The following is a 26,968-nucleotide window of genomic DNA, read 5'->3' on the forward strand; positions in this document are numbered from 1 at the left end:
AAAAAAAAAAAAAAAAACCTGTGAGAACTGAAAAGCAAATGAAAATGGGAGGATATTTATATTATCACACGATTAAAGTTGAATATCCTTAATACGTTTTTAAAAACTCAACTCTTCACAGCCAATTAAAAAAATATATAAACACTCTCAATTTTTAAAACGGGCAAGCCATATAAGCAGGCAATTCTAAAGAGAAGAAATACTTGTGTCCAATAAACCTAAAAATGTACTGCCTCAACAGCAATCAAAGAAACAAAGATGAAAATAAAAATGAGATAAAAGCTTTTTCTTTGATAAGCTTTTTTTTTTTTTTTTTTTTAGCTTATAAAAGATGTATTGGTGAAGATTTAGGGCGTGTGGGGTGGGGAAAGGAGCTCTATGAGTCAGAAGTTTGATGTGGGTTGTTAAAAAAAAACTAGTCATTGTAGGCCTTATAAATAGAAACGTAAGGTCTAATGTGAGAAAAGTGATTTTCTAACTTTAAGCAGGATAGTCAATAGTTGAGACTATGGGCTCTGGAGTGCAATGATCCAGGCTCAAATCCCAGGCTCGAAACTCTGCCACTTTCTAGCAATGTGACCTTGAGCAACCTTTTAAACTTCACTTTCTACATTGAGTAAATGGGCGATAACAAAAATACCTACTTCTCAGGGTTGTTGTGGATTACATAGAACAATCCGTGTAAATTGCTTAAGGCAATATCTGGCACATAGTAAGTATTCAATAAATACTACCTGTGTCTGGTAATACTGTGTTTATCAGGTGCGCCTAGGGAGCTACACTGAGCTCAGGGACCCCTGAAGCTGCAGATAAACTGGAGCCCGTTCCAAAGAGAGAGACAAGGAGAATCACTCATCCTTGGATGTGAATGACTGGGATGAAATATAATCTCTCCTGGGGGATTGTTGAGGGAACTGGCTAGGTTTTCACCCCAAGAGGGACAGGCAGAGCAGGTGAGAACTGTCTTCAAGTATGTAAAAAGCTGTTGTAGACGGTTTGAGAAGTCCCATTAGGTAGAGGGCTCAGAAAAACTTTTCTGCATGATTTAAGGGAGAAAATTAAATTGGTGAGTCCCCTGACACGAGAGGTATTCAAAATTACTTGGTAACGATTAGTGACGGAAATGCAGGCCACAGACAGGAAGTTAAATACTTATTTAAAGACTTAACATCCCTACCAACCCTAAGATTCTACACATCTATGTTGCTATGATGTTAAACAGGTTTCAGAAGAGCTTCCAGACTAAGACAGACTAGGAAGAAAGGCCTGGTGATCTACCTGTCACCAGTGAAAAGCCTATGGATGACAATGGTCCAATCTGCAACCAATCATGGGGATGATACAGGACCAGACAGCATTTTGTTCCATTATGCATGGGATCGCCATGAGCCAGGGGCCACCTTCACAGGAGCTAACAACAATCCCCCCAAAAGGTCTGCTGTCCCTACTTTCCCTTTACAGTTCTCCTATTTCCAGATGTCCCTGCCAAAGCTTGAGCCTCACCTGCAAGCCAAAAACTAAATCTTAAAAACATATTTAACACGACCATCTAAAAATGAATGTACCATCTGAAATCACTTTTCTTAATATTTAAAAATTACTATAATGTGGAGCCTGGAATCCTCAGTTTCTATCGGTATTTCAGACCCATGTCTTTCTTCCAGATGTGTTCATTGAACAAATAATCATGGAGCAGCTCTTGTGTCAGACACTGGCCTGGGTATTGGAGAAATAAAAATGAACGAGGCCCAGTCTCTGCCCTGGAACAGCTCACGGTTTAACAGGGGAGGGTGTGACTTGGTTCAGTTTGGTGTGAGGAAGGCACAAATCGGGGCATAACTTCCTGTGTATGCCCAGCTTCACTGAAAGAAGCCACAACTGGGAGCTGCGGGTTGTGGCAGTTTTATTTTTAATTTTAGAACCCCTCCCAACACCTCACACGGAGTGAAGACACCTCCTTTAACTTCCCCTTTCCCTTGAACTTCTCGTACCGTACACCCACGTATGGCTAGAATTCAAAGGAAAATTGCATTATGACCAAAACTACGTATCTAAGTAAAGCAGAACTGGGAGTTACTGTCGCCTTCTCTCCCACAAACGTGATGCGTGTTATTATAAATCGCTGTTGCATCAAGTTAAGCTCCTATTTCTGCTACGTAAATCACATCACTCAGTTTTCCAACCTGACACATGAGATCGCTTATATAACATCACAGACAAATGGTTATTCTGTGCCTGTGGCTAAGCACTCAGCTGCTAACTGAAAAGTTAGGGATTCAAGTCCACTCAAAGGCACCTTGGAAACAAGGCCTGGCCATCTACTTCTGAAAAATCAGCCATTGAAAGTCCTACGGAGCACAGTTCTACTCTGATGCACGTGGGGTCACCACGAGCTGGAAAATCAACTCAATGGCAACTGGTATGTTCGTTTTTTCTAATTCTTTGAAGTCAAGGTAACTAGTCTACTCATTAGTATAATTTTTAAGTAAGTAAACTCTTCCAAGTTGGACAATGTCTCAATAAAAGCATTTTAGGTAAACAATCAGAAATGGCATAGAGTGCTTAACAGCATGACTTCAGGAGTCTGAGGGGTTTAAATTCAAGTCTCGGGTTTGCCTCTTCTGGACTGTGTGGTATTTAATTTTTCCAAACATTATGCTCCTTACCTGTACAATGATGATAATAAAGCACCTATTTCCCATGGGTGTTGTAAAGATTAAACGAGATAATATACTTAAAACATAGCACAGGGGCTTGCTTGTAGTAAGTGCTCAAAAAATGGTGACAATTTAAACAGATAAGATTACACAGGTACTGTAGAGTCATTCTTGCCTAAGATTCTCCTGGGTATGACCCATTACAGCAACAGTGCTTTGGAAAAGAAAATCACTACAATACGAGCCCTTGAGGGCCCAGGTGAAGTGGTTAGGCATAGCTCTGAGTGACACTGGGGTCATTCCTGGCTTCCAGCCTAGCTCTGTCACTTGCTAGCTATGTGACCATAGGCAAGACTCTTTGCCTCTCTGTTCCACCATTTCCTCTTCTATAACGTGTGGATAATAATTGTGTCCACTTTGTAGGGTTGCTGTGAGTATTAAATGCATGAATGCCTTAAATGCTTAGAACTACCCCTGCCACAGGGTAAGCACCACATATGTTAGCCATTACGATGCTGATGAATCAACAGGTGCAAACGGCTGGGGATTATTTCATGGTGACTTCCTAACGAGAACCACACAGAGACAGATCCTGGACACTCAGTGTGGTAGCTTCATGAGAGAATTCTTGGGCTGGGGACACTGGCTCTCCTGCTTTCTTTTTCTCCAGGTTTTTCCCCTCTACCCCATGCCAGTCTTCTGCAACCCTTTTCTTTCCCGCCCAGGCTCCTTGTCCTTCTTTTCCCACCACCCTGATCCCTGTGCTTTCTACCTGCCTTACAGGCCACACAAATCCCTGACCCACAATTTGGGTCATCAGTCCTGCTCAGCAAATTGCATGCTGGGTTGGTCGTCATGGAAACAACAGTTTGTTCCAGAAACCTCTAGGTATAAGGTTGGTTTGGGACAGGACTTGGTGCAGTTCTACTCCATCACATGGCGTCGCTATGAGTCGAAAGCGACTTGACAGCACCTGACAACCACAGGTTATTTTTTGCATGTAATCTGCTCCTCTCCTCTCTCTTTTTTAAGTCATAATTATAAACATACCCAATTCAGTAGTTTTCAAGGACTCCAAAATACAATTATTGGGGGAGAAAATAACCCCATATCAGAGATATCAGCGATAAAGGGAGGTAGGATTACTAAACCTACTTTCGCCCATCATACAATTTGCCCAGACCCCACTCTGGCTCTGCTGAGTTCATCCGACCTCCCTGTTGCTGGCTTGTTTCAGCCTGCCTTTCGGAATGCAGCATGGGACCAACGAGACAGCGTGGGTTTTACCATCAGGCCAGCCTGGGTTTGAATTCCAGGTCATCCTCTTATCGGATGTTTGACCAACGGTCATGTCTTCTCGCCCCTGAGCCTCAGACCTCTCATCTGTAAGATGAGGATAAGGATACTGTCTCACAGCGCCGTCAGCAGGGAAGGAGATCGTGTCTGTGCAGCAGCTACTGCTACAGGGGAGGCTCTCAATGCCCTTTTTTCCCCCTAATTTGTTTTTATTTAGTTGTTGTTGAGAATATACGCAGTACAACATGCACCAATTCCACCGTTTCTACATGTGTAATTCAGTGACGTCAATCACCTTCTTCGAGTTGTGCAACCATCCTCACTCTCCCTTTCTGAGTTATTCCTCCCCCATGAACATAAACTCACTGCCCCCTAAGGTTCCTATCTAATTTTTCAAGTTGTCGATGCTCTTTTTTTAAGTTAAAAGTGAGGAGGCTATGAGGCAAGGAAATCTGGATGTCATTTAGAAACAGTTGCAAAATGATAGTCACGTGTTGCCCTCCTCCTCTTAGCTCTCCTCTCTGTTTGAAGACCTTGGTCAGGAGGCAAAGGAGGAGACCTGAGCTGCGAAACGTGGAAAGTTACCCTGCTCAACAGAAAAGCAGAGATAGCCTATAGTCATTGCCGTTGACCTGTCGACCCGGATTTTCAACTTGACAAAATCCCTGCAAGAGCGTTTTCTAATATTACATTCTTTCCACCCAAAACATCTTAGCTCCAATGAAATCAGTTCATAAAGCAAGACATAAGAAGAAACATATTCTTTATGCCCACCCAGGTATCTTAAACAGATAGCCTCTTGAAAGAGAATAGTGAACGGGGAGAGATTCGTGTAGTATTGCTTCTCGTGCTTTAACATCCACAACCCTAATCAAGGCATCCAACAGCCTTGTCGGAGAAAGATTATCATGGGTCTTTCTTCACTATTATCTTGTAACCAACCCCAGAACTGTACATAGCACCATTAGCGCCTAGGATAGGATCCCCTATTTATTGAACTGTATATTGATACCATTACTATCATCACTAGCATTCATGTAGCACTTACTATGTGCTAGGTTCCTGATGTATATACTTTTTAATCCACAGATATGAGGAAACTTGAAGAAATTAACATCTAAAGAAGAACTTTAGTACCTTATAGGGGAAATTCTGTCTTCAATTTCAGCTCTGTAGCAGATGAAGGGAATATTTCTAAACCAAATGTTTCTTTAGAACGGCTCATTAGAGAATCATAATACATTGCAACAAAGAATGTTCAGAGGTTCCAGAGGTAGATGAAAAAATTATGGAAAATATAAAGTGTAGACATGAAAAATATGGAAGATGTAAATTGTGGAAATGTCACTATGAAATTTTACTTTTTTTTTTTTTCTAGGAACATTTTCTACATCGGTATTTACAGGCCATAATATGATTAATATTATGCTCACTGATTAAAAACAATTTATTAATTTAAGCCCATTTGCTACTCAACTCTGACTCTGTTATACCCATTTTCTAGTGAAGCAGGCTCACTTATTAGAAATTCGTTCTTCTGTATTTTGTAATTTAACCCATTGCCATCGAGTTGATTCCAACTCATAGTGACCCTAGAGGACAGAGTAGAATGGCCGCATAGGGTTTCCAAGGCTATAATCTCTATGGAAGCAGACTGCCTCATCTTTCTCCCTCAAAGCAGCTGGTGAGCTCAAACAGCCGAGTAATTAACCACTGTGCAACCAGGTCTCCTTTTTGTAATTTGGGGATTTTAAAATATGAGTATAGAGGGCAGTGGTGGTTCGCTGGTAAAAATCTTGCCTTCCATGCAGGAGACCTGGATTCAATTCCTGGCCAGTGCACCTCAAGCTCAGCCACCGCTTGTCTGTCAACGCAGTCTTGCGTGTTGCTATGACACTGAACAGGTTTCAGTGGAGCTTCTAGACTAAGACAGACTAGGAAGAAATATCTGGCAATCTACTTCCAAAAATCAGCCAATGAAACCCCTATGGATCACAGTGATCTGGCCTTGCTGTGCATGAATCAGGGGCCAACTCAATGGCAGCTAAATTGGAGGCCAACTCAATGGCAGCTGACAACAGCATCAACAAACAATGAGCATACAAACTGAATAAAAGCAATGTTTTGTTGCAAGATATTTTTAATTATAAAAAGAAAACACACCTTGCAGAAAAAATCTCCACCCACCTTCCTTTCTCAGGATACTAGCCCAAGTGATAAGGAAAGAAATAAGTCAACATTAATTACCAGTATTTGTTCTTAGAGTATTGGTGCCTGTTGTAAGATATCCACATACACCTCTATGGTGTGTTTTTTCCCAAAGGATGTTTCCAAATACGGCCAACTAGAGAGAATATCGACTGAGGGCTCATTTATTCTCCAGCATCTACTCGTAACTCTCACACCAAACATATTATAAACCCTAGATTAAGGAGCCCTGGTGGTGCAGTGCTTATGCCCTTGGCTACTGACCAGAAGGTTGGTGGTTGGAACCGAACAGCTGCTCTGTAGGAGAGAGATGTGGCAGTCTGCTTCTGTGAAGATTACAGACTTCGAAACCCCATGGGGCAGTCCTACTCTGTCCTCCAGAGTCACTATGAGTTGAAATTGATGGGAACGAGTTTTTTAACTTTGGTAACTCAGATTAAATTTGATTTTGAAAAGATCTTAGGGTACCAGACCAAGCTCAGAACCACCTAGACCCAACTCTGATCTTGAGTAATCACTGAGCCTTGGGACTCAGCGCACTATTGTGTAAAAATGAGGGGATTAGGCCAGATTAGCCAACGGCCCCTTCCAGCATGAAATCAAAACAGAATCAGGCAACAATGTGTGCTATCTAACCCTTGAGAAGTAGAACATTTCAGACTACAATGTGAAACGCAGCTGCCTCAGGTGCTGGTTTGATTACAACACTGGGCGTCTGGAGGAAAGTGCTGAATGCAGTTCTCTGACCCCCAAGCGTGCTGAAGTCAGTGTGACTGTACTTGTCACAAAGGTGCTGCCCACAGGATGCCAAGCAGATCCTGCGTGTGAACTTTCTACCGTGGAGAGTTTCACAATGACTTGGACATACACCCAGCATCCAACTAAAGACCAAGAGTGCTAACAAAATTCAGCTTTCCGGGGCGCCTTATCGTGAGACTAAGCTTTCTTGAATAAACTTATCTCTCTATTTCCTAATCTCTAAAAAGGGGCATCTTCCACCTTAATGGCATGTTATACAAACTCACCAAGAGTTGTGAGTGAAGAGATTTCAGCTCAATAAAAAAAGATAAAATTTTTTATGCATCGATTTTAAGATTGCCCAAGAAATAAACTATAATTATTGTATCATCATGTCAACTCATCTTTAGTCTTTCTTCTTTCCCTATTCCTCTCCCCCCACCCTCACCAAAAAAAAAAGGAAGGGAGGAATTTAAACAGAAAATGAATAGGCTCTCCAAGTAACCTTGATAGCAGAGGAGTCTCCTGAGAGAACTCCGTGTGGCTCTAGAAAAGAATGGCAGTTCCCTGAGGCCCCCATCTTCCAGGCCTTATAGTCTGGGATTCTCAGTCCCACAGATGAAGCTCTGTGCTGAGGTCTGAGTTGGATCTGTTCTTCTCTAAGAAACAGAATGCAGTAGAACATGTACTATCTCCTCCCGCCCCACGAACATCCTGCCTGCTGTGATGCTCTTGTATTTCAACCCAACAGGTTCAGCATTAAACATTCCCAAAATGAGTAGGGAGTGCAACGCTGGACACTAATCCTCCCCTACCCAGCCTTCTGTAATATCCTTTTCAGTGGATACTTTGACTTACCCTCTTCACAAGGTAGCCCTCCCTGATCCGCTTTGGTTCCATGTCGGATGGACAGACAGACGGAAACACTCTCAGATGTCCTCTCAGAGCTCGAGGTCCTCTGGGAGGCGAGGCGATTGTGTGTTGCCTTTTCTAGAGCAAGGCCCCTTTCACAATTTCCCCTGTGCTAATAACGATCACATGATCACATCCTCTTCCCCTCAATAGGGTGGAAGATTAGAATAAGGAACTGCAGAGCAGCTAAATAGCCCGTTCTTTGCTAATGTTGGAGACCGTATTAAAAAGTACGGTAAAGATTAACTCAGGTTAAAGATGACCTGATTACCATAAAGACAATCGTTTAGAGGAAAAAAAGTGAAAGGAAGATGAGCAACAAGGCCTTATTGATAGAAATTGTCCTACGTAGGAATTATTCTTCGGCTCCTGGAAATGTTCAATAAAAATGTCAAATTCAGAACCTTCTGGTTAGCATAACAAAGGTAACTACTACGAAATGAATGCGTTTTCTATGCCAGTTACTATACTGGGTGTTCTTCAGGCTATCTCGTTAAATTTAGTCCTCACAAGAAACCCATAGGGGAAACTATATTATCATCCCTATCTTAAGAAAACTCAGCCTCAGAGGAAAAAAAAAGTCTCCTCTCAAGGCACACAGCAGGAACCAGAAGAGCAGGGAGTGACCTCACCAGGGTGCTGCTGCCTCCCCTTCAGTGTGAGAGCCCTATGTCTCAGAGAACGCTAATCCCACACAGTACCTATAAAAAGAAGGCCTTATTCAAACATGTTTAAGAAACTGTACATTATAGTCCTATCTTGGGGATTCCCCTTGCACATTAACAAATTAAAGACCCATCTTTCCAGAAGTACTACTGCAGAGAATTCTGTTGTGATTTTAATCCTGTGCTTCCCAAATTTATTTGAACACAGAATCCTTGTCAAAACAATTCCTATCATCATTCTGAAAAACGAACATTCTCCAGAACCAACTTTAAGATATGTTAATCTGGCTCTGTAAAAACCAACAGGTTATTTAATCATTCTTTCTTTTTTTTTTTGCAATATAGTTGCTTTTTTTTTCTTTTTTTATTGTATTTTAGATGAAGGTTTACAGAGCAAATTAGTTTCTCATTGAACAATTAATATATGTATTGTTTTGTGCCATTGGTTGTCAACACCTTGACATATCAACCCTCTCCCCCTCTCAACCTTGGGTTCCCTGTTACCAGCTTTCCTGTCCCTCCTGCCTCTGGTCCTGCCCCTGAGCTGGTGTGCCCATTTAGTCTTGTTTTGTTTTATAGGCCTGTCTAATCTTTGGCTGAAGGGTGAATCTCAGGAGTATCTTCAGTACCGAGTTAAAAGGGTGTCTGGGGGCCATACTCTCAGGGTTTCTCCAGTCTCTGTCAGACCATTAATCTGGTCTTTTTTTTGTGGGTTAAAATTTTGTTCTACGTTTTTCTCCAGCTCTGTCTGGGACCCTCTATTGTGATCCCTGTCAGCAGTTGGTGATGGTAGCCAGGCACCATCTACTTGTGCTAGACTCAGTCTGGTGGGGGATGTGGTAGGTGTGGACCATCAGTCATTTGGACCGATCTTTCCCTCTGTCTTTGGTTTTCTTCATTCTCCCTTGCTCCAGATGGGGTGGGACCAGTGGGGTACCTTAGATGGCCACTCACAAGCTTTTAAGACCCCAGATGCTACTTATCAATATTTAATCATTCTTTACCTCGATTTTCTCATTTGTAAAACAGGGATAGTAATACCGAAGATCAAATAATACATGTAAGTCTTTAGAAGCGTGTCTGAAATACAGTTAACTGTCCATAAATGTTAGTTTTTCCTCATCTTCAGGGCAAGTCTCCATTATCCTAGGGCTGATCCTTTTCAATGATGTTAAATTCAGCAGAGATTACAGAAGTAATCATAGGACTAGAGTTTTGACTTGTCTCTTTTCCTAATTATGCCAGTCAGTGTTCTTTGTCTGCAAGCAACAGAAGCCAACTCTGGCTAATATAGGCAAATAGGAATTTACTGGAAGAGTGTGGGGTGTCTCACAAACTTGAAGAAAAAATGAAGATTCAGGTCTCTGGAACCTGGACAGAAATCAGGGCAGATGTGGAGTTACAAGTAGCAGGAATTAGTGGACAGTCTCTTTAAGACACCAAGATGAAAGAATTTCAATGGTTCTCAGGCTTTGCGGCAGTCTCCAGGGATGGAGGTCTGATTGACCTAGCTTGGCTCATTGTGTGCATCTCAAGCATGTGAAGTGGGAGCACCTGAACTGACAACCCCATCAGGTCAGCGCTCAGTAGGGGAGGGATATTCCCCAACTAAAATCCAGGTGCTGTTAACAGTAGGAGAGGGTAGGTCCTTCAGTAGGCAAAACAAGAGACGTCCACTTAAGTTATCTGACAGGCCAGGAAGGTTACGGGGCTCCGTTTTTGGGGTTTTCTGAGAGCCTCCTGATTCACTCTCCTCCTTCCTTCCAGCTATGTATGTGCTCAGTAGTCACTGCCCTCTAGTTTTCACTTTTTATTTTGTGCTAATATAAACCAAATCAAACCCATCGCCATCAAGCGGATTCCAACTCATGGTGACCCCATGTGTTACAGAGGAAAACTTCTCCGTAGAGTTTTCTTGGCTGTAATCTTTACCGAAGCAGATTGTCAGGCCTTTCTTCCACAGTGCTGCTGGATGGGTTCAAATCGACAAACTTTCGGTTAGCAGCCAAGCACAAACTGTCTGCAATACCCAGGGACCTTGTGCTAATGTACTAAAAAAAACACAATGCCATCAAGTCAATTCTGACTCATAGTGACCCCATAGGTTTCCAAGGCTGCAAGTTTCTGTGGAAGCGGACTGCCACATATTTCTCCCTCAGAGCCACTGGTGGTTTGATACCACTGACCTTTCAGTTAGCAGTCGATCGCTTTAACCACTGGGTACCAAGGCTTCTGTGCTACTTGTTATTAGGTGCTGTAGAGTCAGTTCTGATTCATAGCGACTCTATGTATAACAGAACGAAACACTGCCCGGTCCTGTGCCAACCTCACACTCCTTGTTATGCTTGAGCCCACTGTTGCAGCCACTGTGTCAATCCACCTCCTTGAGGGTCTTCTTCTTTTTCGCTGACCCTCTACTTTACCAAGCATGATGTCCTTTTCCAGGGACTGAATCCTCCTTTTAACATATCCAAAGTATGTGAGACGTAGTCTCACTACCCTTGCTTCTAAGGAGCATTTTGGGTTGTACTTCTTCCAAGACAGATTTGTTCATTCTTTTGGCAGTCTATAGTATATTCAATATTCTTCACCAACACCATAATTCAAAGGTATCAGTTCTTCTTCAGTAATATAGATTATATAAAATTACAGATTGCTGGACATCAATTTCTCATTGCACCAAAGTTGGTTGCAAATTATTAGAAAATATTGTGGGATCAGGGGAGGCAATCCACATGTGATGGCACTTGAGCAAAATGAAAACAAATGAAGGGATAATTTTCCGTGTCTACTTTCAAACAAGTATTTTGTTACATCTGTATTTGTATGAGCAATGGAAACAGTTCATACAGTTACCAGTAGAAGTTTCCCAATTCTGATTTCCTGGCTAAATTTATCTCCTTTAGTTAAATTGACCAAGTCACTTTAATTTGGAATTTTTTTCCCCCTTCATCCTAGTAAGACTGGAAGGCTTAAAGAATTCTTACTCAGAGATGTCATGTTTTTTTGATGCCTATAGGACGCCACGGAGCCCTGGTGGCACAGTGGTTAAGAGCTCAGCTGCTAATCAAAAGGTTGGCAGTTTGAATCCACCAGCCTCTACTTGGAAATCCTATGGTGCAGTTCTACTCTGTCCTATAGGGTCGCTATGAGTCTAAATTGATGCAAGAGGTTTGGTTTTTCAGTTTTACAGGACGCCATGAGTCAGACCCGACTCTATGGCAACTAACAGCGCAGTGTAAAAGTACTCCCTGCCTTCTGAATGATTCATTTCAAGAAATACATATTGAGTGCTTACTATATACCAGTCCCTGGACTAGGTGCAGAGGTAAAAAAGTCTTGCTACCAAGGAAGTCCCCAAATTTGAGAATCAGCTGAGCATTACAAACGATGAATCCCTTAGGAGTTGCCTCTCCTCTTTCCTCTTCTGCCATAGGTCATCACGCCTGCTTAGCAACACCTAGTGGTCAGTAGCGGGAACTGTGAATTAATGACATCACTGAGGACTTCCTCTCTTCTCTTACCAAAGTTTGATCAAATGCTCCTCTGCTCTTCAGACTCCATTCCCAGATCGGATAATTAGAACCTCTTCCAATATCTTCTTTGTTGTTGTTGTTCAGTGCCGTCAAGTCAGTTCCGATTCATAGCAACCTTTTGTATATCAGAATGAAACTTTGTCCGGTCCTGCACTATCCTCACAGCCATTGCTATGTTTGAGCCCATTGTCGCAGCCACTGTATCAATCCATTTCATTGAGAGTCTTTCTCTTTTTTGCTGACATTTCTTTACCAAGAATGATGACCTTCTCCAGGAATTGGTCCCTTCTGATAACATGTCCAAAGCAAGCAAGACAAAGTCTTGCCATCTTTGCTTCTAAGGAGCATTCTGGCTGTACTTCCTCCAAGACAGATTTATTTGTTCTTCTGGAAGTCCATGGTATATTCAATATTCTTTGCCAACACCATAATTCAAAGGCGTCAATTCTTCTTCGGTCTTCCCTATTCATTGTCCAGCTTTCCCATGCATATGAGGTGATTGAAAATACCATGGCTTGGGTCAGGCACACCTTAGCCCTCAAAGTGACATCATTGCTTTTTAACACTTTAAAGAGGTCTTTTGCAGCAGATTTGTCCAATGCAATTCGCCCTTTGATTTCTTGACTGCTGCTTCCGTGGGTGTAGATTGTGGATCCAAATAAAATGAAATCCTTGACAATGTCAGTATTTTCTCCATTTATCATGATGTTGGTCCAGTTGTGAGGATTTTGGTTTTCTTTATGTTGAGGTGTAATCCACACTGAAGGTTGTAGTCTTTGATCTTCATCAGTAAGTACTTCAAGTCTTCTTCGCTTTTAGCAAGCAAGGTTGTATCATCTTCGTAGTGCAGGTTGTTAATGAGTCTTCCTCTAATCCTGATGCTACCTTCTTCATATAGTTCATCTCCTCAGATAATCTGCTCAGCATACAGATTGAATAAGTATGGTGAATGGATACAACCCTTACACACACCTTTCCTGATTTTAAACCATACAGTATCCCCTTGTTCTGTTCAAACAGCTGCCTCTTGATCTAGGTACAGGTTCCTCATGAGCACAATTAAGTGTTCTGGAATTCTTATTCTTCACAATGTTATCCATAATTTGATATGATCCACACAATTGAATGCCTTTGTATAATCAATAAAACACAGGTAAACATTTTTCTAGTATTCTCTGCTTTCAGACAAGATCCATCTGACATCAGCAATGATACCCCTCATTCCATGTTCTCTTCTGAATCAGATTTGAACTTCTGGTAGTTCCCTGTTGAAGTACTGCTGCACCACTTTTGAATTATCTTCAGCATAATTTTATTTGCATGTGATATTAATGACATTGTTCAATAATTTCCACATTCTGTTGGACCACCTTTCTTTGGAATGGGCACAACAGGCATCTCTTCAGTTGATTGGCCAAGTAGCTGTCTTCCAAATTGCTTGGCATGGACGAGTGAGCGCTTCCAGTGCTGCATCTGTTTGTTGAAACATTTCAATTGGTATTCCGTCAATTCCTGGAGCCTTGTTTGTCGCCTGTGCCTTCAGTGAAGCTTGGATTTCTTCCTTCGGTACCATTGGTTCTTGATCAAATGCTATGTCCTGAAATGGTTGAACATCGACCAATTATTTTTGGTACACTGACTCTGTGTCTTCCTTCCCACTTCTTTTAATGCTTCCTGCATCATTCAATATTTGCCCATAGAGTCCTGCAATATTGTAGTTCGGGGCTTGAATTTTTTTTTCAGTTCTTTCAGCTTGAGAAACGCCGAGTGTGTTCCTCCCTTTTGGTTTTCTAACACCAGGTCTTTGTACATTTCATTATAATACTTTACTTCGCCTTTTCAAGCTGTCCTTTGAAAACGTCATTTCTTCCATTTGTTTTAGCTACTCTAAGTTCAAAAGCAAGTTTCAGTCTCTTCTGACATTCATTTTGGTCTCTTCTTTCTTTCCTGTCTTTTTAGTGACTTTTGCTTTCTTCATGTATAATATCCTTGATGTCATCCCACAACTCGTCAGGTCTTCGGTCATTAGAAATCACTGTGTCAAATCTATTCTTGAGATAGTCTCTAAATTCAGGTATGATATACTTAAGATTGTACTTTGGCTCTTGTGGACTTGTTTTAATTTTCTTCAGCTTCAACTTGCATTTGCATATGAGCAAGTATGATCTGTTACGCAGTTGGACCCTGGCCTTGTTCTGACTGATAATATTGAGCTTCTCCATTGTCTCTTTCCACAGATGTAGTCGATTTGATTCCTGTGTATTTCAACTGGCGAGGTCCACGTGTATAGCTGCCATATGTGCTATTGAAAAAAGGTATTTGCAATGAAGAAGTCCTTAGTCTTGCAAAATTCTGTCATGCTATCTCCAGTATCATTTCTATCACCAAGGCCGTATTTTCCAACTACTGATCCTTTTTCTTTGTTTCCGAATTTTGTATTCTAATCATCAACAATTATCAATGCATCTTGATTTCATGTTTGATTAATTTCAAACTTCAGAAGTTGGTAAAAATCTTCAATTTCTTAATCTTTGGCATTAGTGGTTAGTGTATAAATTTGAATAATAATCATATTAACTGGTCTTCCTTGTAGTTGTATGGATATCATCCTATCACTGACAGTGTTGTATTTCAGGATTGATGTTGAAATGTTTTTTTTTTTGACGATGAATGCAATGCCATTTCTCTTCAATTTGTCATCCCCCGCATAGTAGACCATATGATTGTCTGATTCAAGATGGCCAATACCAGTCCATTTCAACTCACTAATGCCTAGGATATTGATCTCTGTACATTCCATTTCATTTCTGATGACTTCCAATTTTCCTAGATTCATACTTCATACATTCCACATTCTGGTTATTAATGGATGTTTGCAACCGTTTCTTCTGATTTTGAGTCATGCCACATCAGCAAATGAAGGTCCCAAAAGTTTTATTCCATCCAGGTAATTAAGGTCAACATTACTTTGAGGAGGCAACTCTTCCCCAGTTGTATTTTGAGTGCCTTCCAACCTTAGGGTCTCACCTTCCAGCACTATATCAGACAATGTTCTGCTGCTACTCATAAGGTTTTCACTGGTCAAGTTTTTTAGACATAGATTGCCAGGTCCTTCTTCCTAGTCTGTCTTAGTCTGGAAGCTCTGCTGAAATCTGACCACTATGGGTGACCCTGCTGGTATTTGACATACCAGTGGTATAACTTCCAGCGTCACCGCAACACATAAGCCTCCACAGCACAACAAACTGACAGACGAGTGGTGGCAATAACTCTCAGCTTGAAAAAAAAAAAAAGTCCAAATCACTCTAATAATCATATAACGCTAGTCCAATATAATGAAAAACATCCCAAACATTTTTTTCAATGTTCAGCTTTTCCTCACCCCCTATTTGAAACCTGAAGTGGATGGGGAGCATTGTGATCAGCCTCTTGGTGCTGTTCTAGCTCCTTCTCCAATCTTATTTGCTAGCTCTGGTTTTCTGATCTCTCTAAGGTCTTAGGGAGAAGGTCCAAACCAAAAACCCAGTTGCCATCAAGTCAATTCGACTCACTACAACCCATGTGTGTCCGAGTAGGTCTGTGCTCTGCAGGATTTTCCATGGCTGATTTTTTGGAAGTAGATGACCAAGTCTTTCTTTTGAGGTACCCCTGGGTGGACTCGAACCACTAACCTTTTGGTTAACAGTGAGTATGTTAGCCACTTGCACCTCCCAGGGACTCGATACGGTGAAAAATACATCATCAGACCTGTCCCTTGGGTAGAACGTCTGGAACAGTTGCCTTAGTTCCTATGTTGGGAGGGCAGGGAGTGTAGTATTTTAGGCACTGTGCCTTATTCCTCTTTTCTAAACATCATTAACACTTAATTTTAAAATGCCTGCCTTTCATTTAACCTAAGAGTCCATGGAAAATGCCCTACAGTGCAGCTCCCTTTCAAGTGGAATCAGCCCCACTCATTAAGCTGCCCCAGGCCAAGAGCCTCCTATGGTCAGCCCTGGACGTGCTGTTGCCTGGCTGGAATAGTTCCCAGCTGGCATTGATGCACCTGCATTGCAGGTGCACCATGGCTGGTTCCTTTCCCCTGGGATATGTGTACTGTTGACTCCACTGGAGACAATGATGACAATTCCCTGCATATCTACAAGGTCTCCACCACCACCCTGCCACCAGCTGTTTGCTCACCACTCCCATCTCAGCTTCTGAAATTCCAGCAAAGTCTCTCTATCAGGGGTTGCTTTACCCCTCCTGATAGTCCTCTTGGGCAAGGATGAAGGGTCTGCATTTATCCCCAAAACCCCGTTGTTGGGTCCCCGGACAGTGGGAATTCAGCTTTGTTCCAGTGCAGCCCCAGTCTCTGCCTTCTGGGTGGGGAGAGCGACCATTCATGTGCTCCCTTCCTTAAGCCTTTCAGATTTTGAGGTCTCTGAAAGTCCCCTTGAAGCTTCTCTCACTTGACCTGGGGTGAGTGGAGCATGCCTTCAGATGGAGATAGGAGTGGGGAGTTCAGCACACTGATCCCTCTCCACAGAAATCCTCTTCCACCTCTTTAGGCTCAATACGTAGGCAGGAAGTGGGCATCTGGCTAATGCTTGTAAAACCTGTTGGCGCCTTCTACAAATCCTGCATGAATGGTCTAGAATAGAGGTCATCAAACTACGACCCTCAGGCCACTTCCCACCTGTCACCTATTTTGGTACGGCCCACAAGTCAAGAATGGTTTTTCCATTTTAAACTTTTTTTTTTAATCAGAAGAATAATACTTTGTGGCATGTAAAAAATAATACGAAATTCAAATTTCAGTGACATAAGTACAGTGTTGTTGAACTACAGCCATGCTCACTTGTTTCCGTATTGCCTGTGGTTGCTATCCCACTATAAAGACAGAGTTGTGTAGCTGTAACAGAGATCACATGACCTACAAAGCCTAAAATATTTACTGTCTTGCTTTTTACAGATAAAGTGTGCCAACTTCTAATCTTGGACCTCACTCAGCTGGGTGATGCAAATGGTTAACACACTCAGCTGTTAACCAAAAGGTTGGAGGTTTAAGTCCACCCAGAAGCACCTCAGAAGAAAGCCCTGGCAATCTAGAAAAATCAGCCATTGAAACCCTTAGGGAGCACAGTTCTACCCCGACACACTCAGGGTCCCCACGAGTCACAATTGGCTCCACGGCAACCGATTAGTTCCTTTCTGGTTTTGGAGCCTCTGAAAAAACCCCAAGATAGTAAGAAGAGTCTAGTTTAACGTGTGGTTACAAGTTCAGTAGTTCAAAAGAACAGCAGATGGGAGCTGCAGGAAACCAAACTGATGAATCAGAAAACTAGCTACAAAATCTCCCCAAACTCATAGCCAATTATGTAAAAAGGCTCAAAAGGACACGTTCGTGCATTTAAGAACTTGGAAATTACACACATACATATTTTTGGGGGGGAGAAAAGGTCTTGATGAAGTATATGAAACAACCAAGAGATGAATCAAAATAACCCTAACTGTCTGTAGGAATGGACAGCAGTGAGAAGCCCAGGGTACGGGCTGTGAGGAAAAGTATTTGGAAGTGTTTGTGGAAGAGGTGCATCCCACTCTCCCAGCCAGCACAGCCCAGTGATACCCCATCCCTGCTCCAGTAGAAGGCAGATTCATTTTATAGAGCAGCCGCTCTCAGACATTTTAGTCTTAGAACCCTTTATACTCTCAGCAATTATTGAGGACCCCAAAGAGCTCTGGTTTATGTGAGCTGTGTTTGAAATTTACCATATTAGACATTAAAACTGAGAAATTTTTAAAAATATTTACTAGTTCATTTTAAAATAATGATAATAACCCCATTATATGCTAACATAAATAACATATCTTTATAAAAAAAAGTGTTTTGTTTTTTTAAAAATTAGTGGTAAGAATAACATTATTTTCCATTTTTTCAGATCTCTTGAATGTCAAGCTTAAGAAAACACAGCTGGATTCTCATACCTGATTCTGTTGTGCTATATTTGGTGGTTGAAGTAGGTGAAGAAATATGACCTCACACAGATATGTAGTTGGATATAGAAGCAGTATTTTAATAGCTCTTTTAGATAACTGTTGATATTCTTCTTGTTCTTGACAATCAAGTAGCTAAAGCGAACGGAAGAAATGATGAAGTAAAAGAGCTGAACAGAAGATTTCAAAGGGTGGCTCGAGAAGCAAAGTAAAGTATTATAACGACATGTGCAAAAACCTGGAGTCAGAAAACCAAAAGGAAAGAACACGCTTGGCATTTCTCAAGCTGAAAGAACTGAATCAAAAATTCAAGCCTTCAGTTGCAATAGCGAAGGATTTTCTATGGGCAAAATACTGAATGACGCAGGAAGCATCAAAAGAAGATGGAAGGAATATACAGAGTCACTGTACCAAAAAGAATTGGTCAACGTTCAATCATTTCAGGAAGTAGCATTTGATGAAAAACTGATGATACTGAAGAAGTCCAAGCTGCACTAAAGATATTGGTAAACAAAACAAAACAAAACAAGGCTCCATGAATTGACGGAATACCAATTGAGATGTTTCAACAAACACACACAGCACTGGAAGTGTTCACACATCTATGCCAAGAAATTTGGAAGACAGATACCTAGCCAATCAACTGGAAATTATCAAACAATGTCATTAATATCACATGCAAGTAAAATTTTGCTGAAGATCATTCGAAAGTTGTTGTAGCAGTACATCGACAGAGAACTGCCAGAAATTCAAGCCAGATTCAGAAGAGGACATAGAACGAGGGATATCATTGCTGATGTCAGATGGATCCTGACTGAAAGCAGAGAATACCAGAAAGATATTTACCTGTGTTGTATTGACTAAGCAAAGGCATTCAGCTGTGTGGATCATAACAAACTATGGATAACATTGCAAAGAATGGGAATTCCAGAACAATTAATTGGGCTCATGAGGAACCTGTACATAGATCAAGAGGCAATCATTGGAACAGAACAAGAGGATAACTCATGGTTTAAAGTCAGGGTTGTATCCCTACTTATTCAATCTGTATGCTGAGCAAATAATCCGAGAAGCTGGACTATATGAAGAAGAAGGCAGCATCAGGATTGGAGGAAGACTCATTAACAATCTGTGATATGCAGATGACACAACCTTGCTTGCTGAAAGTGAAGAGGACTTGAAGCACTTACTGATGAAGATCAAAGACCACAGCCTTCAGTATGGATTACACCTCCACATAAACAAAACAAAATAAGCAACATCATGATAAACAGAGAAAGGACTGAAGTTGTAAAGGATTTCATTTTACTTGGATCCACAATCAACATCCACGGAAGCAGCAGTCAAGAAATCAAACAGCACATTGCACTGGGCAAAGCTGCTGCAAAAGACCTCTTTAAAGTGTTAAAAAGCAAAGATGTCATTTTGAGGACTGAGGTGCTCCTACCCGAAGCCATGGTGTTTTCAATCGCCTCATATGCATGAGAAAGCTGGGCAATGAATAAGAAAGACCTAAGAAGAATTGATGCACTTGAATTATGGTGCTGGTGAGTAATATTGAATACACCACGGACTGCCAAAAGAACAAACAAATCTGTCTTGGAAGAAGTACAGCCAGAATGCTCCTTAGAAGTGAGGATGACGAGACTTCATCTCACATACTTCGGACATGTTGTCAGGAGGGATCAGTCCCTGGAGAAGGACAACACGCTTGGTAAAGTAGAGGGTGAGCGAAAAAGAGGAAGCCTCAACGAGATGGATTGACACAGTGGCTGCAAACCTGCAATCAAGCATAACAACCATTGTGAGGCTGTCACAGGACCAGGTGGTATTTCGTTCTGTTGTACATAGAGTTGCTATGAGTCAGAACGAACTCAACGACGCCTAACAACAACAACATTCTTCTTGCAAACTACATCAAAACTTGACAAGTTTCTTAAAGTTTAGTGTAATGTGGAACTTGAGGCTGTATCAATAAACTTTTGGTACTCTCCTTTATTAAAATTATTGGTCTACTTTCCACTTTGAGTGGATCTTTACCCCTGCATAATTTGTAGCATCATACATTGATCATTCAAAAATATTGGTTCACCAAGTTATGCAGATCTTCCAAATATTGGCAGTTTATTCTACAATATTAAAAAAAAAATCATGTTTTTTAATATCACCACCAGTTTCATCAAAATAGTCTTTAAGAACTGACTGAGAAGCTGTCAAGATCATGGTCTCAAATACAAGTTTTTCAAAATTCTAATTTTCACTTGAAAGCTTGAATTTTATCATTGACAATTTAAGATTATCAATTATTTTCCCCGATGTGACAGGCTCACTTTATTTATTTTTAGGAAAATGTCTACCAAATATCCAGATCTGAATAACCATGGTTTGTCGGTTGTTCTTTCAAGTGAAAATTGTGTTTCCAAAATTGCTTTTATTGCTCAATATTAGATTTCTAAAATTTATCCATGTTGTTGTATATGGCTATACTGTAATTCATTAATTTATACCTCTTTAAAATACTTTTTTTTTTTGTGAACATACTCAAATTTATTTATGATTCTTCTCTTAATAGACATTTGGGTTGCTTCCAGTTCTTTGTTTTTACAATAATGGTCCTATGAGCACTGGGTGCTTGTCTTCTGGTACCTCTGTGCACTCATTTATGTTGGGGATATACTGAGGACTGGAAATGCTGGATTATGTTTTATAACATAATGCCAAATTGTTTTACAAAATTTGCAGACTTTTCAAAATTTATTCTCTCATGAATGGAACTATAGGTGTTCTACATTTTTTCCAACTTTTAAAATTTTGCCAATCTAATCTAATATGGAAGGAGCCCTGGCAGCACAAAGGTTAAACGCTCAGCTGATAATCAAAAGGTCAGTGGTTTGAACCCACCAGCAGCTCCACAGGAGAAAGACCTGGCGATATGCTCTCCATAAGATTTTAGCATAGGAAACCCTATGGGGCAGTTCTACTCTGTCCTGTAGGGTCTCTGTGAGTCAGAATCAACTCACACAACAGCAGCAGCACACAACAGCACACAACAGCACACAACAACAATAGTGGTTATAAAATGGTATCTCATTGTTTTACTTTGTATTTTCCCTGACTGCTAATACAGTTGAACATATTTTTATATGTTTATTAGCTGTTTTACCATAAAGGTGCTACTTAAAAATAAACCATTAGCTTAAACAAGATAGACACGTATTTCTCACTCATACTGCAGCTTACTCTCTCGTATAACTGAATGCAAGCAATCGGCTCTGCTATGCAACTCTGTGATGTCAAGGATCCAGATTCCTTCAAGCTGGATGTTCTGCCTTCCTCAACATACGATTTCAATCTCATGGCTTAAGATGGTTCCTCCAGTTCCCACCATACGGTGAATTTTCTTAAAGGCTCCCCAGCATACAGACCCTGAAATCTCCTTTCACAGACATGGTGTATTCCAACACAACTCTCCTCCACTCACATCGACTTTTGTTTTCAAAAGCAGAAGTGGGTAGGAGGCAGGATGTGGCCCAGGGAGACAGGAAGTGGGTGCTGTGAGAGATGAGTGTCCTACAGCAATACACGTGCCCCATTAGAGACTGACCAGTACAATAATGCCTTCTCGTACTGTGATGCACGTGCAAGATTTAGGGTGAAGGAAGAAAGGATTTCCAATAACACAGTCAGAGAAGGAGGCAGGCCTCAGAAGCAGCTCAGGAAACCTAAACAGAAAGCCCTGTGACCCCAGCAGCTCCTGGCAAGGTCTTCCCAAGCCCGTCTCACGTCAGCCAACCCTGCTGAAGCCTTCTTCTTTCATGAGAGGTCTTCAAGGGGGCAGATGCCTGGGAATTGTAACATGGGAAAGAACATAGACATAGGAGTCAGACAGACTTGCATTCAAATCCCAGCTCTACCTCTTACATTGAGCAAGTGACTTTACCTCTTTGAGTGTTATGGATTGAGTTGTGTCCCCTCAAAAAGATATATTGAATTCTTAACCTCTGTACTTATGAAGGAACCCTGGTAGTCCAGTGGTTAAGAGCTCAGCTGCTAACCAAAAGGTCAGCAGTTTGAATCTAAGAGCGGCTCGTTGGAAAGCCGGTGGGGCAGTTCTACTCTGACCTATAGGGTCACTGTGAGCCAGAATCGACTCTATGGCAATGGGTTTTTATACCTATGAAACTGACCTTGTTTGGAAGTAGAGTTTTCTTGAAGATGTTATCAGTTAAGTTAACATGCAGTCAAACTGGAGAAATTGTTATTGTTAGTTGCCTTCAAGGCGATTCCAACTATGGTGGGTCCTAATCACTTCTGAGTGGTGTCTTATAAGAGGGAAGAACAGACTCGGAGACAGAGTCACACAGGAGAAGACAGGCGCCAGATGAAGATACAGCTAAAAGCTAAGGAACACCAAAAAACGCCCAGGGCTACCAGAAGCTGGAAGAGACAAGGAAGGATCTTCCAGAGTGGACAGAGACAGCATGGTCCTTCTGATGCCCTGAATTTGGACTTCTAGACTCCAGAACTGTGAGACAATAAACTTCTATTCTTCAAAGACACCCACTTTGTGGTATTTTGTTATGGCAGCTCTAGAAACTAAAACACCGAGCCTCAGTTTCCACATCTATAAAACATGGATAGCAATAGTGTCCACCTCTAGGATTGTTATCAACATTAAATGAGATGTTGGGTGATGCCTGTGAAGCAGGCAGTGTGGGAAAAGTGGTGAAGATCTCGGGCACTGGACCCAGCCTGCCTGTGTTCTAATCTCAGCTCTACCATATCCTAGCCTTGGTCAAGTTACTTGGCTTCTCTGTGACTTAGTTCCTTTGTTCATAACATTAGGGTAGGATAGTCCCCACATCATAAAGTTGCTATGAGGAATAAATAAGGTAATGTACATAAAGCTCTTAGATGAGTGTCTGGTACATAGTAAGTGCTCAGTAAAGACTAGCTATTATTAGTTTTAAACGAGTAAAATTAATGCATCAGTGACTACATGGAAAAATATTTGAAATAAATATAAAATACAAAAAGTTACTACACACAATATAGAAAGAACTCTTGCAAATCTAATAGAAAAAAGAAAGTCCAAGAAACAAATGGGAAAAAGATATAAAAAATTATTTCACAAATAAGCACAAATGAACAGTAAAGACAGAAAATGTCCACCTTACTAGTAATAAAAGAAACACTACTTAAAACAATTATGATGTGTCATTTGTTGCCCATCAAACTTTTTAAAATTTTTCATGTTAGTGAAAGCATGAAGAAATGGCCATTCGCATACACTATTAGTGTGACTATATATTGGTAAAAAATCTTTTTGGAGAACAATGTGTTAGTGCTTTCAGTATTTTAAGCCCATACTATGAGACAGACCAACTACATATCCAAAGGGTCATATGCTTTCCATGCTTGGTCACCTCAGAAAGGACCATTGATTCTTCTGAACAAAGTGTCCACTCATTCTCCAAGATTTCACTTGTGGTCTGCACCTCAAATTCTGATTCACCTCCAAAAATTACCATGGTACCACTCACCTTCTTTAAATTAATAGAGATTTGACTGCTTAGTTGTGGAATTTAATCTAGTTTTCATTTGAAAAGCTAGATCAGAGGTTGGCATCCTTTGTATGCTAAGGACCAGAAAGCAAATATTTTAGGCTCTAGAGTCATATGTCTCTGTTGCAACTACTGAATGCTGCCATTGGAGCACGAAAGTCACTGAGATGATAAATAAACAAAGGAGTATGGCTGTGTTCCAGTAAAACTGATTTGTGGACACTTAAATTTGAATTTCATAAAATTTTCATATGTCACGAAACATTATTCTTTTTTTTAATTTTTTTTTTCAACTATTAAAAAATGTAAAAAAACATTCTTTGCTTGTGGGCCATGTAAAAATAGGTAGCAAGCTGAATGTAGTCCATGGGCCTTAGTTTGTCAATCCCTGACTTAAAGAATGGAAAATTCTGCTTTTTGCAGATTATATAAAACAAATGTAATATTGTATTTTGTTTTCCACTCTAGACTACAAGAGGAAAATCCTCAACTAAATTTCTAACAGTTTTTTTCAGGACTCTGTTATTTGCATATATTATAATAAATATAACAAATTTCCTTTTTAAGGTTTTGGGGAACAGATGGCACCCCTTAGAGGGTAAATCAATTCTACCTTTTTTTTGTAATTATATTTGTGGTTTTTTTCTAATGATCAAAAATAATAAACTTATAGACATTTCAAACACTACAGAAATGAATGAAATAAATATAGAAATGAAAGAAGGCAAATTAATACCTTCTGCTAAAACTGGTGATTTTATATTTCAACAAGGTTGTTTTCATCACATCAGAGCAGCTAAATGCTAACGTGTCAGAATGGCCTGCTTCCATCTGTACATACAGAGAAGAATGCCTGAAAGGAAGCACGTGAATGAGCATGATAACATCAGCATGATAGCGGATGTTTCCAGAAGGGTAGTAAGAAGCAGGACTTTCACTTTGTTCTTTAATCACTTCTGTACTGTTTGAACTTGTTACAATGAGCATGTATTACTGAAATAGTATTTTTTTTTAATTCAATGAACATTAATTTTAATGATTCAGCCAGGGTTGTCAAGGGCAAGGTAGGAATGTAAATTAGTCCTACCATTTGCGAAGGGAACTAGATAATGTGCATCCAAAGCCTTAAAAAATACAAGCCCTTTGGCTCAGCAATCAGAACTTTTTTTCCTAAGGAAATAATTATGATTGTGAAGAAAAAAACAAAAAAGCCACAAGGATGTTCATTGCAGCATTGTTTATAACAACAAGAAATGGAAAAAAAAACTAAAAGTGCAAGAATAAGAGTTTGGAGGAATTATAAAGCAGGTATAGAATGAAATTAAAGGCATTCAGTGGAAATAAATGAGAACACAAGACACAAACCAGTTAAAAACTTTGTGTACTAATTTTTACACGGTAAACTCGAAATTTGTATTAGGCTGAAAAGATGTCAAGTCCTGTGATCTAGGTGCTGTGGAATAAACTGTCAAATTTTTAATAAGGGTATTTTAAATAATGACTCATAAATATTCCAATAGTAACAGGTAATAAAGTGCTGGCGTTTTATAGTAAAACTTTGGTGTTCAATTAACAGAATATTCTACAAATGTTAAGTCTCCATGCTTTGATGTGGCTTCAGCACACTGAAGGCTCCAGAGGACTAAGCATAGCTTCTAAGGGACTCGCCATCAGTGCTTTTGCTGCAGCGGCACCATTGCCTGGGCTTCAGGAAGGAGCCGTCCTCAGTGCAGACATCAGCACTCTTGACTTAAGGCATCCGCAGCCTCGAGTCAGCAGACCTCAGCAGGCATCACCAGCTGTGGTGGCTGCATGGGCTGCAGGAGAGAATCATGGGAGGGTCTAAAGGGGAAACCCAGTAACTGATAGGACTGTGTCCATGAGTCATCTCCTGCAGAATCCCCAAAATACACAGGGAACCAGGGAAAGAAGCCAGAGTTCCCATCACAGAAGGTATTGGCAGAACTCAATGCAACTATTGTTGTGAGGCTAGATTTTCCCCAGACTTGCGTGGCTACAGACTCACTGGTTATATATCTGCATCATGGTCACTAGATACCAAGGGTATCTTCAATCTTCAGCTTGTTCAGACAAGTTCTTTCCTAAAATGGGCTTCTTCGGACACAGCTGCTAGGAGTTCCAGTTGTCACCCATCCTTCTTACATTTCCAGCCCACGTCCCATTGAGCTAAGTGGCATCAAGTGTAGCTGAGGTCACTGAAGAGATTTTTAAATAAGCTATTTTAAAAGTTACTGACATCATCAGCCCCAAGCTGTTATTTCTGGGTCAGCACAACCTCCTCTCTGCAGCAGCGGCAGACTTCGCTGATCACTGGTTAGCCTACAGGGAGCTGGGGGTGGTACCAGGAGCGTGGCAGTCTCACACCCTCTACCAGCCCAAAAGAACTGCTCTCCGAGCCCCGGTGTAGCTCCTATAAAAGGTGGAGGGACCTGTTTCCCAAAGGAATTTAAACTATGTGAAATATCAAATTGTGATTGGGTTCTGAAAATATTTTGACACTCAAAATTTTAGAAATTGTTGTTAGGTGCCATCAAGTTGATTTCAACTCATAGCGACCCCAGGTGACAGAGCAGAACTGCCCCATAGGATTTCTCGGCTGTCATCTTTACAGAAACAGAAAGTGGCCTTTCTCCCGAAGGGCCGCTAGGTGGGTTCAAACTGCCAACTTTTACACATTAATATGTATATAATTCACTCTGATTCAAGTAGACTTGTCATGTCTTTAAAAGATACATTAGTCCCATTGGTAGGAAAAACATTGTCTGGTCCTGCGTCATCCTCACAATCGCCAGCAGGTTCAAATTTATTGCTGCAGCTATTGTGCCAATCCACCTCACCAAGGAGCGCCCATCCCTCATCGGCCCACTACTTCACCGAACATGATGTCCTTCTCTAGCAATTGGTCCCTCCTGATGGCGTGTCCAAAGAAAGCAAGTTGGACAATGTTCTGTTATGATTCATAAGGTTTTCATGGCCTAATTTTCAGAAGTAGATCACCAGACCTTTCTTCCTAGTCTGTCATAATCTGGAAGCTTCCCTGAAACTTGTCCACCATGGGTGATCCAACTCGTATTTGAAATACCAGTGGCATAGCTTCCAACATCATAGCAACACGCAAGCCACCACAGTACAACAAATTGACAGATGGGGTGGTAGGATATATGTGTAGACATATATGAAACGAGTGTCCTTTAAATAATCCTCTGTCTAAATCATTTTTCATCACAGTGTTTAAGATAGAACTTGCGCGGATAAAAGTTTGAGGCTATAATCTTTGGCAGAGGTCTAAAAAGTGGGTATTCTAGGTGGCCAGTGAAGAGCAGATATACGCACTTTGAAATATAATCAGACTATTGTTCAATAAATGGTGGTGGTATACTGAATAGCCACAT

The 26,968-nt window shown here is 40.9% G+C and overlaps 1 protein-coding gene across 1 annotated transcript in view; it reads right to left on the reverse strand.

Moving 5' to 3' along the window:
• The window catches only part of PLEK (pleckstrin), a 33,559-nt gene extending 25,605 nt beyond the window's left edge, over nt 1-7,954 (reverse strand). The window contains exon 1 of the mRNA XM_004369253.2: nt 7,758-7,954. Coding sequence (XP_004369310.1) covers nt 7,758-7,799 — 42 coding nt within the window. The 5' untranslated portion in view covers nt 7,800-7,954. The remainder of the gene's footprint in view (nt 1-7,757) is intronic.
• Nucleotides 7,955-26,968: the final 19,014 nt, after the last annotated feature.

The sequence above is a fragment of the Trichechus manatus genome, unplaced genomic scaffold (genome assembly GCF_000243295.1).
Source record: "Trichechus manatus latirostris isolate Lorelei unplaced genomic scaffold, TriManLat1.0 scaffold00004, whole genome shotgun sequence".
Taxonomy (NCBI): Eukaryota; Metazoa; Chordata; class Mammalia; order Sirenia; family Trichechidae; genus Trichechus; species Trichechus manatus.